General features: G+C 36.7%; 1 protein-coding gene across 10 annotated transcripts in view; it reads left to right on the forward strand.

Moving 5' to 3' along the window:
• SPATA7 (spermatogenesis associated 7) overlaps positions 1–12,010 on the forward strand; it is a 46,528-nt gene that overhangs the window by 30,243 nt on the left and 4,275 nt on the right. For 7 of the 10 annotated variants that reach the window (XM_068946741.1, XM_068946742.1, XM_068946743.1 and 4 more), the window contains 3 exons: positions 5,641–6,119; positions 8,086–8,152; positions 9,829–9,899. In XM_068946741.1, coding sequence (XP_068802842.1) covers positions 5,641–6,119; positions 8,086–8,152; positions 9,829–9,899 — 617 coding nt within the window. Of the gene's footprint in view, positions 1–3,281; positions 3,372–5,640; positions 6,120–8,085; positions 8,153–9,828; positions 9,900–12,010 lie in introns of all 10 variants that reach the window. The other 3 variants (XM_068946739.1, XM_068946738.1, XM_068946740.1) reach the window with 1 other exon arrangement.

Genomic DNA, 12,010 nt, shown 5'->3' on the forward strand with positions numbered 1-12,010 from the left:
GTGACCCCAGTAAGAGGTGCATTTAGACCTTTTCTGTGAAAATATATTTAGCAAGTTTTTGCTTTGCAAGCTTGATTTTTACAAGGCAGCTGATATCTCAGTGACTTTTGAGATGAGAAACTAAATTTCTAGAAAGTAAAAATAACTTTGAGGTGAATCTGGATTCCTATTCTACATTACTTCTCTTGCCTATCAGTTCACAACCTTATGCTTTGATCTGTTTTGGCTGAACTTCCACTTCTACAAACTCCATGAGGATTCAAGGATCCTCTTTCTACGGAAGCTTGTTGCAAGTAATATTTTATTTATCACAGTTTTGTGACTAATAAAATTTAGGCATAAATGTGTAATTTCTGAAACCGTTTTATGGGGTTATTATTACTTAATTATATCAAGTAAATGTTTATCTTTCAAAACACACTAGAGTTGATTGAATCAATAGAATGGAACATAAGTTGGAAAGTAAGAGAGGTGTCAAGATGATTGACTTCAAATTATATCAGTTATCATTTTTTCTAGTGCTAATATCTAAAGCTGTGGTACTTCCATGAAATTAAAATCTGTTTAATTGTATATGAAGAACAGAGCTAAAAATCCTTCAGTCTGTGTTACTGTATGTTTATAGACATCTTCCTTGTATTGATAGGAATGCTTTTATCTTTCTTTTTTTCCAGCTGAACCTCTGATGTTTTTGTAGATAGAGTTTAGAAAAGAAAATGATTATACTTGCTTAAAGTTAGGTTACCTACACAAAAAGAGGAGTACCGATAATTTTCTGAAACCTTAATTGCAGGCAAACAGCATTATCTGACTCTCCGTAAAATCTTTTTGAAGTCACCAACGTAGTTCCTTGTTCCTGATGTTTTTCTTTGTGCACCCAACTGCTGTACTGCCCACCTGTTCAGGCAATGAGGTTTTGCTCCAGGATGACATTTTCAGAACACCTTCTTCTTTCTCAGTACTTGAAGTGCATCTCAAGATTGACACTAACACAGCTGTAGTTTACAGTTCTACTGTCTAGTTATTATCTTAGCTACTTGATCTTACAATATATTTGAGGAGGAGAAGAAAAGAATTGCCCTAAGCCTCCTCAAGAATAAGGAAAGCTTAAAATGAGAGTATTGCCATAATTACCCTCTCCCTTTGTCTTGTGTTAAGATCAGCTCAAATGGATCCAAGGCACATCCCATAACCCATAACATCAAAATTCTTTTTTTATTTTAGGTATTGTGTGGCACCAGTCATCATACAGTTACAGAAGCTTCTAAAGTCTGATTTATATTGCAGCTCCATGAACTATTCTAATAATTGAGAATAAAAATATGCAACAAAAATTGCGTTGTTTATAATACAAACCAAGGGATATGGAATTTGCTTTTCAAAACATCTATATAGGTGGATTCTGAAGCTTTCCAGTCTTATCTGTTTTCCATAGTGCTGAGCTACCATTGCAACTATTTGATATGCAAGCAATTACACTGATAAGCCTTATTATACTACTTGCTAACACAGCCATTTGTTTGGCATTGTTACTGCAAGTTATCAGTTCAGCACTTAATTATGCTGTAGTAGTAAAATTAAGTTGGCTCACATGAGACACTATCAAGAACAGCTTATTTCAGCTCAGCTAACTAAAAAAAAAATTAGTTCTTTGCATTAGGCGTCAGCATATATGCATATTTTTGGGCACTGGAATAGCATAGATAGGTCTATGCTATTTGGGAGAAAATTATTGTGTGGGAAGATAAAGGAAATATGTGTGGCAGCAATGTATTCTGTGATCTAACTTTCATGGAAAACCAACTGAATGTTTCAATATTACTCTTCATATTTCTCGTATTTACAGTGTGACACAAAATGTTTATTCATAATCTTTAGTTTTCTTTTAAAATATCAAGGAATTCTGGAAGGGAAAAAAATGGAATGGTGTAGATTCAAGCAATAAGAGTAAAGTGTTATGAGAAAATGCATCATATGTAGCCAAGTCATATTGCTTGTAGCTTTTGAAAACATCTTTTTTAAAAATTAAATGATAGAGTAGAAAATCTACATATATTTACTATGTATACAATGTACATATATAAACATACATTTTATATGCACTCTATATATATGTGGGAAATAATAGTATATTTGGGTCAAGTTAGGCCTTTTCTAGGTCTAATATATAGTTACGTGGCTTTTATATGCTTCTGTATTTAGACCAATACTAGGTTAGTGAGTGTTATGAATTTTCAAGAAAAGTACAAAAATTTCCAACTTCCTCTTTTTTCTTTTTTTTCCTCCCCACAACAGGGGATTTCAAAGACCTCACAACCACTACTGATTATCTTGCAAATTTCCCATAAGTACTTTCGTTTTCCCCTTTCGCAGGTAGTCATTCCCTTCTTGCACCTCACTGGTAGAGAAAATCACACACCTGTGCTTTAACCCACATCTTAATTATCTGATTGTTTTCAAACAGTGAAGATTTCTTGAGGATTTTCTCCAGGTTTCTCCTGCATTCAAGCAATAAAGAGCAACTGGAAAACCGTTCAATCCATTTTTGTATGATTGCCTCTCATAAAATAATTTTCGCATGGATTAGCTGTAAGTGCAGGATAGGCTGCTGGTGAATCTTTACAATTGGCAGTTAATGTAATATGTCATAAATAAATGCACATTCCAGCATATTTTTAAGCAGCTTTCTGTAGGGGAGCTCATCCTTCAGTGACTTCAGTGATGTAGCACTACTACTTAATAGTTTTTAATTATTTGACAGAAGCACAATGCAGAGATGAATGGAACACGTTATTCTATGTAAATGTGTTTGTTTTTCTCCCTTCTTTTATCACTTCGGTGATTTATGTATGCCATATGTCCTGTGTAAGTCTCCCCTTCTCTTCCTGTTCTTTGTGCAGATGGTGGAAGTATATCAAGAAGTTAATTTCTATGTCAGCTGAACCTAAACTTTAGGGTTTTTAAAAATCTGGTACTTAATTGGCTTTAGAAATTGCATTTTCTTCTTAGAACATATACCCTTCTACTTGTATACATTCATTTAAGTTTTACAGCATTTAGTGAAGTGGTTGATGTGGAGCTGTATGCACTGCCTGAGTGTAAGGAACAATAAAATCATTATTTTAAAAAGCCTCACCAGTTAGTTAAAAATGAACATAACTGATTTGGGTTTGTTAGCTATCGGTTTTGAACTGGGTTTTGCCATATGCCGATTGCATAGTGTGCAATGAGATTTTCCAGAATAACTCTGTCCTCACGGCTTCTCTCCCTCACTCTTCCAGGACCTAGGTGCAAACGCTGTCTCTTGGAGTTATACTGCTAAGCAGTTTGAGTACACACAGTATGAGTCATCTTTTCTCCATCATATAGTTGTATGTAACAGAACTTGCATTGCATTAAATAGTTATGTATATGGATAAAATATATTAGTTTAAACAAAATTTTGCTTATTTTTAGACTTGTGGTTTCATTTGCTAACTCTGCAGTATGACTGTCCTTGGAAATCATAACATGTCATGCACCCCTCTCACTGATTAACAGAATTGTCAGTGGCTGGCGGTATTCTAAGATCAATTCATCTCAAAGGATTTAGGAAAAGAATACATAACAGCTGTTGTGCTAAGGTGTTTCCTAAATATTCACAGGCACAGTGTAAGCAAATTTACCAGCACACATTCACTGTCCAGATATTCAGGCTTTGAACTTGCAAATTTTGTAAAATTCTCTTAGGACAGATATAAAATTGCTTTCTATTGAACTGCTCTTTCTCATTTTACCCAAAATAAAAGAGCTTCAAATGTAGCTTAGATTTAACCGTGTTTGGATCTTACTTGTCTTTGCCACAGTGTCACAATACAATTCAGGAATAATATTGAATTTTTAAGCATTAAGATTTTTTTAAGAAAGCAGAAAAAACAACATGGTCCTTCCAAAGTAGTTATTCCTTAACCTTTCTTAATGATAGAATTAGTTTTCACATTTTAGTTTTAGATATCAACTGGTTTTTTTATCTCTGGTATTAACGTAACCTTTCTTATTAGACTCAGCCCAACTAAAATTTAACTTGTTGGGAAATTCCTCATGGTCTTCCATAAAGCAGAATTATGGTCCTGGTCATCACTGCTCACTGGTATACTTGGCTTTCTCCTTATAAACCACACTCAAGATTAGTTGCAGTGCTTCATTTCACTACATTTTAGTCTACTCAAGACTTTAAAAAACATGCATAGGTAAGCTTTTACTGTAAGGGTTCCCATTTTGTTTTGATTTTGTCACCCATGTCAGTGAGATTTGCTGGGATGGTTTTAATTCCCGGTATCCTATGCCCAACGCGTTGTCACAGAAAGCTGCAATTAGGCATTCTTACCGAGTCTGATACCCAGACTTAAACCTGCATATAAAATAGACTAAGATTTTACTTCTTTTTGGTGAGGAGTGGGCTGGTTCGCAGTTTTAATCTGAACCATACGCTGCCTACACCTTACTGCGGTGATACTACTACCTACTGCTAGTTTGTCTCTGTTGGTTTGTTGTCTAACTAGTGGCCTTTTAAATGTTTCCTTGGAAGTAACATTATAATAGAATATGAATTTTCCTGTAAGAACTGAAGTACACTTTTGAACTCTGAACAGTTTGAGAAGCAGGAGCAGTAATACCTTTTCTCCAGCATCACCTGAAATCCAAGATAATCTGCCTGTAAACTCAGCAGGTCGTTTCTGTCCTGTTTAACTGCAATAAGCTAAGTACTTGCCCTGTTGGCTTTCTGGAGTGTTAGAGGGGAAGCTGTACAGTTACCTAAGTAGCTGCTCGGTTCAGAAACCCAAAGGAGAATAGGATATAAACATGACTGGCTCTGCTGGATTGCATTATGATTATTTGTATTATTGTAGCAATTAGGACGTTCCTCATGGAGCAGTATTCCATTATGCGAGGTGTGGTCCTGTATTTGTACAGCCCTAGCAAAGATATGCATCTCCCACCTAGAAGATGAAGAGAGTCATACTGACAGTGAGCAGCTAGTTATAGTTTTCTTATTCTGTGTCCTAAACCACGTTGCAGTAGTGCTCCTGTTGCATCAGAGAGCAGTGCTCCTTACAGAGTATGCATCTTACAAAGGTGGCGGGTATGTGATGTGCTTTGGAGCTGAGAGGATTTGGAAAGAGAGGCACCAACTCCACACTTAAAACAGAATCTTCATAGTATGAACTGCTCAGCAGGATAATTGTGGATAATGTCTATTTACCTTACTTTGCATGAGCACTACACAGAGAGCATACCCAGATAAGATAATCTGCCTCAATGCATTATTAGTTCCTTGACTTTAAAAAACCTGTAGAGCCTTTGGACAAAAATGATTGATGCTCCTAGTTTGATATAGCCATCAATATTTTATAACAAAGCACCCATGTTTTGGTACTGAAGCAAATCATTTTCTTATCACCCTCTTATTTCCAATGATTAGATGTTAAAATCTTTTAGCTGGAGCTGCTGGAGCTGGTCTGAAACCAGTTTGACATTACAAAAATGGAAAATCTTTTCATAGAAAGTACCTCCAAGCTGGTAACAATAATAATGTGAGCACCAACGTGAGCAAAGTGGGAAACCTGCAGTACAATTAAATGTTGTTTTAATTTCTTCTAGAGTTCCTTAGAAGCAGAAGACCACGACCATCTCTTCCCCTGCGCTCAGCGGGCACAGTACTTGTCTAGAACACGGTCGCCTCCTGGCGAGCATGGCTTGGTTCACTCCAGTCCTGTAAAATATGCCAGAAAAGATTCTCGGAATACATCTAATGCCTCTAACTCAAGCTCGAGTGTCAGTATCTCAAGGCCTCTAAGAAAACAGTCTGGAATTTCGTGCAGTTGCTCCACTGATAGTTTTGTGGGCGTCAGTCATTCCCAGAGGCATCAAGAAGCTAACTCCAAAACGTACAGCGGAGATCTTTTAGACAGGCACTCTGACTTCTTTACTGATAGCCGAAAACCTTTTACTCCACGCACCTTAATATCAGATGCTAAATCCTTCCTTTCACAGTACAGGTATTATACTCCTGCTCGAAGGAAAAGGAAAAATCGCCGTAAGCAGCAGGTGGATGCTGAAACACAGACTGATGTAATCAGGTACAGAGATTAAAACCTTATTTTGAAATTGTGGAATTTAGCCGTTACCATAACAGACTCTTCAGAAAAGCAACAAATTTTGCTCTCATTTGCATAGGTATAAAATCAGAAAAATTATCCTGAAATTATTCCAGAATATACCTAGCAGAAGCTACAACAGAATGTAATTTTCCTTTTTCTTTTTCTTTTTCTTCTGCTGATATATTTTATTGTCTTCTACCTGGTCAACTAGTTTCATCGGTACAGGTTAAGTTAGACAAAAAGCGACACTAAATCCAAACTGTGGGATCCCACACGTGCTGAGGAGAGTCATTCTTTCTCTCTTCTTTACTCTGCTCTCCCTGGTGTTGTGGTTGGGCTTTCTGTCTTCTAAAGAATTACCACTGTTAGCTTATTATAAGTCTTCCTTGCGTTGCCCCATAGTCTCATACTCTCCAATTCATTAATTAGTATTTCATGCAAGTAATTTTTTTTACTCTTGAATGTACCTCTTCATTGCCGTTTTATTAATTTAAATGCCTTAGATGTGTGCAGTGTGACATCTTTTGTACAAAATTTATGTCCTTCTCTTGCATTGAACTTCTTAGTAAATTAAACAAGTTTTGTTTTGTTTTGTTTTGCCTGATGCTACTTCATAAAGAGATGTTTTTTGTGTCCTTGCTGCCTGCATGTCTAACTCTTTTTATGTCCTTGCACAAAGCAGGACACCTTGATTCTAGACCAATTGTAGCTGCAGGAGGGCAGATAACAAACCTAAGAAATTATCTTGCCACTAGAGCATAAGCCAGCTTGGCTACACCCTGACTGAAACTGTTCTCATGTGCAGAAAGAAACACAAAAAGAAGACAGAAAAAAGGAATCTGTCTCTGCATTTTGAGGAAAATAAAATTTTCTGCTCTCGAGACTGTTATTGAGGAAAAAAACAGAATAACTTAATTCTTAGGCTATTATGCTATTGTGTATGAATTGGACAACACTCTTTTTCTCTCCCAACAATTCACCGTTTAAGAAAAAGAAAAAAAAAATTACATTCTTTTGCTTGCTCAAACAGCTATAGATGCCAGTTTTCAGAAGACTGAGATCTTAGTGGATGAAGTTTCTTCCTGAAGTTTCTAAAATGTGGAAAGGAGTGGATTTTAGATTCTCTTTACTCAGCCTTTCCCATTAACTAGATAGTTGTACTACATCTTTAAATAAGCAAAGAGTATTAAAGATCTTTAACTGGAATTTTTTTATAAAACATAATGAACTGTTGATAACTGAATCTGATTGTGTGGACTAATGAATCAGGATTTTCTGTATCAGTCCGTGTAAATAGCTGGATGCTAGCTTTTCATGATCTTGGTGGTTGTTCTTGAAAGTGTCGACTATTTTTTAATATGTGACTTATTTTTTGCATTGGGCAGTGGAGCTTGTGTAAAATATGTAAGTTAACTTTTTGTTTGGGAGTCCTCCCAAACAAGGAGGCGTTCAAAACCTCTATTTTAACTCATTTTATTCTCCTTCATGTTATAACAAAAGTTGCAAAAGTACAGTCTTCTCCTTTACTACGTTCGGTTATTTTCTTCCATCTGTTCTGAATTTCTTAAGACTGCAATTAAAATAACTTATGCTCCATATTGCAATTGTTTATTTTCTGGCTGTGGGTCACATACTTTCCTAGCGCATCTCCATTCCCGACTCTGAACCATTATTTTATAACTATGTAGCCATGCAGACAGATACTGGATTTGGATCACCAGTGTATGGCTGTTATCATCATTCAAAATTAACTGTAACTCAGTGTTATTATGTGAACGGAAGCCTAGCTGAAATTTTCTAAACTGCCCAAGATGTTTTAGTGCTAGACCCCTTTTTAATTGATGGGAATTGAATGTCTGAATTCCCATGGTGGTACTGCAGTTCTCATCCTGCATATTTTGAAAGTAGCCTTCTTAGAGATCTAATGCATCTCAAAATTTTGTAGCTTTCCCTGTGCAGACAAAGCATCTGACAGAAAAGCTATGACTGAACATCAGAAGACCACAGCGAAGGTAATATAAGCACAATCTATCATTCATCTGGATACTCTTACTACACCTGTACTTCACCATCATTTTGGAGTACCTATTTCATCTCTGCCACAACAGTATACAACTGAACTGACAGTTTTCTTAATTGTCATCACATGAATTAATTCTGTGGAGGGAGAGGTAATTTCAGAAGAATGAGCTGAAGGAGTAAGAAAAAATATTGAGGAATATGAAGAGGTCTTAAAATATTACAAAATTTTTTGAAGTTTTTGTTTTGCACAATTCTACAAATGTACTAATATGCTTAGATAGCTGATAAGGGTATATGTAATTGGTGCATTATTTTTCACCAAAGGAAAGTGCCTCTGTTTCAAGGAGTCTTTCTTTATTTTTACTTTGGACAGATAGTATAAATAACTTCTGGACAGAGGAACTGGAATTCAGGAGTCTCTTTCCTTGAGGAAGCACCCAAACCAGTGGGCTGTGAAGTTTTCCTTGCTAATGTTTTCTTTCTGTCTTGCTTTATGTATCTGGAATTCTTGAAAGAACAATCACACTGCTTCAAATTCTACCTGCTCCTAATACCAGGCCTTTTGGCAATCACAAAAGTGTTTGCATCTGTCATTTTGATTTGTAGTGCTAAGTGTTGTGGCATTTGAACACAGTTGAGTGGTTATTTGGCCTTTCAGAGATTGCCTTAGTATTTGATGTTTTAAGATTATTGAATTTTAAAGATGAAATGGAATGCCATCATATTTGGGAGGGGAGCATGCAAAAGACATGAAATATTTCTTAGGCTTCAGATCTGAAGATATTTTGACTTGGTTCATGCTCATTCTTGCAGGCAAGAGTTCAGTCAGAAGTTAGGTTCTTATTTTGTGCTCTATCTTGCAGCCAGTCTACAGACAGCCAGTCCTTAATGAACAGTCCCATCAAACGTAAGAGAATGACTTGAATAACTAGAGGCTTTCTTCATGAGTAAGGACTACAAGTTCAGACTCTTCATGTCTTTGGCTTAATAAAGCAAATAATTATTTTTTTCTTTTGAGGAGAGAGATGAGAGATAACATGTGCTTATAGCTTTGCTGAAAATAGTACAGTGGCTGAACCTGAATTGATCTGCATCTGCAGTTGACCTCATTAAAAGTTAAATGACTATTTGGGAGGCTTCACTCCAGTTCCATGAAGAACTTGTGACTGCATTTCAACACTGTCGCATTTAAACTTTACTTTGGCTGTTGTAAAAGCTACCACAGTAAGTTGTGTAGCTTTATAGTGGCCTTTTTCAGGGTATTATCATTTAAAATGCAGGCAGTCAGCAACTTTACCTTCTACCTGTTTTATCCAAGCAGCTCAAGAGATGTGATCACGAGTGCCAATTCCTGTTTCTGCATACTGAATTTTATTCTTGTTGGTGACCTGACCCCCTCTGGGTTTTAGAGAAATCTACTTTGACCTTGACCTTGACTTGTCGGGGGGAAATCTTCCACAGCTCCTGTTGCTACTGGTTAAAATTTTAGATGTTTGTCAGTGCTGATGACCCTTTGCTGCCATGTTTCTCAGTTTACCCAAAGTTTCTCAGAAAAGATGCAAGATTTGTAGAACTGCTCAGTCACATACAGTTGTTAGGTTACTTTTAATGGTAAAATTTGCTGTGTATTTGCACTGATAATAAAGATCTTATCTCTGTGTTATAGGCTGAAGATAAAAGACATACTGTGGATAAGCCTGAGAGAACAACAGCTGCTCTTCAGTACTCCTTCCCAAGGTGCCTGATTTACAGTAGGAAGAAATACGTGCAACATTCCTTATTGTGTTCCATACAGCTTATTCTTAGGCCTATAAGCCATCACGGCCATTTCTCTCTAAAAGTCTCTCTCTATATGTGTGTGTGTGTGTGTGTGTATTTATATATGTATGTCTCTATAAGACTTTTTTGTTTGTAGATTAATGGTCTTTCACATCTTCAAAATTTACACTTTTCTTATGATCAAATTCCACTGTGAAGCCAATTAGGAAAAAGCGGTCTGAAATGTGTGAATATTCTGTTTTGTCAGGAGTGAGACTGATGGAGAGTTAACATAGCTGTTAGTTCTGAACATATATCTAAGCTTACAAACCATATAGTTCTTACACAGTTCTACAATTAAATACCGGATCAGCATACCTTCATACTTGTAATGAAGACATCCAGTCTTCTGAATTTGAAATCTTCCTGATTCAATGCTTCAGGCCAGAGGCATTTCCCACATCTTTCTTCTGAAGCCGTAGCACTATGCGTTAGAATATTGGCTAAAATGCATGAATAGTGTCAGCAGTGAGGCCAGAACCCAGGGCTCCCAACCGATTCTTCTCATTGCTGAGCTAAGAATCAGGCCATCTTGCTGATTTGCTCTCTGCCCTTTCCATACAAAGGCATACAGTATGCTTTTACACGCATGACTAGAGTGTTCTTCTGCAAGACAGACCACGGAGATTTTAATTGCAGGTTGAAGAAGGGAATTGAATCTAGGTCTCCCACTTCCTGAGGAACTAGCACAAACTCCTCTGCTTCTAAAGGAACGATATAAGTACTTAAGGAAGTGGCATCAAGAGGCTGATTTTACGTAGGTATAGCAGTGCAGACCTGAATTAAGGAAGTCCTAACTCCATTCTTTCAGCTGAGGACCTGCAAACTCCATATGATGTACTTAAGATAGATCTGTCACAGTCCCTTTATGGACCTGTGCCGAAGATTAGTACTGGGGTTTTCATCCTCCCTTTTTCTACTTTGTACAGTCCTATCTTCTTCCGTTGTACGTCAGCATTTGGTGGTACTGTCTTTCTCCAGTACACTGTGTATGTTATATGCTCTAGACCTTTATATACCTATGGTTGGTGTTTTGTACAGTAGAGCAGCTGGTTTGCAGCCTAACTGTCACTAACTACTGGTAAGTCACCTGTAATCTGCTACAGGGACAGTCATAAGTACCTACAGCCAGAGCTACACAAGATATAATTGCCTATCTCCATTTAAATCTAGGCAGTTAAAAAGGCTAAAATATCAGTGGTTCCAAGTTTTATTTGACAGCAAAATAAGAGTTAAAACCTTTTTGAAGTTGGCAGAATGTAAATCGATTAGTCAGCCAAAGAACTTTCTACTCAAAAATTTAGGAAATGAAGTTTCTACAGCGCTGGAGTTTCTATCTAATTCTTGTCTCAGGTCCTGCAAGAAAGAAAAAGATCGCTTGGTTTTGGGGTTCAGCCTGCTGACACTACAATAGCTGAATACTTCAGTTGCATCAATTTATTATGCATATAATATTAAAGATGCAACATAGAAAAGATGATAAACATTTTGTTTGGCTGGCTGCAATTTAGCTATATCATAACATGTAAAATACAAACAAGCAAGTCTTGTTAGAGCTAGAGTTGCATTAAACAAGATAACTCCAAGCTTCCACTCATTGATTTATTCTTGCACATAAAGTGCAGCTCTTTGTTTTATATGAAGATCTTATTTTTGTAAGCGTTTGGGTAAAAGCATGCTTATGCCCTTGGGAAATATTTTTAAAAAGTAAGTTTAGTGGCTGAATATGTGAGCTCTGGGAAAGCGTTTCAAGAAATTGGCCTTGAAGCTATTACTGTGAAAAGGAAATAATACCATTTTAAGTTGCGGTCATCTTCCTGTACTCAAGCTAATATGTTCATAAGGAGCTCATACATAGATAGGGAGCCTTACCTGAATAAAAATTATATTGTATTAAAAGGTATACTAAAAGCCCTCTTTATGGATAAGAGACTTCTGTATAGCATCTGGAGTAACACTGAGGTCTTCTCAGCAGTTAGAGCATGGCTCCCAATGAGGTGTTGTAATACTCCTGAACCAAAGTCTTTCAG

This window comes from Struthio camelus, chromosome 5 (assembly GCF_040807025.1).
Source record: "Struthio camelus isolate bStrCam1 chromosome 5, bStrCam1.hap1, whole genome shotgun sequence".
Taxonomy (NCBI): Eukaryota; Metazoa; Chordata; class Aves; order Struthioniformes; family Struthionidae; genus Struthio; species Struthio camelus.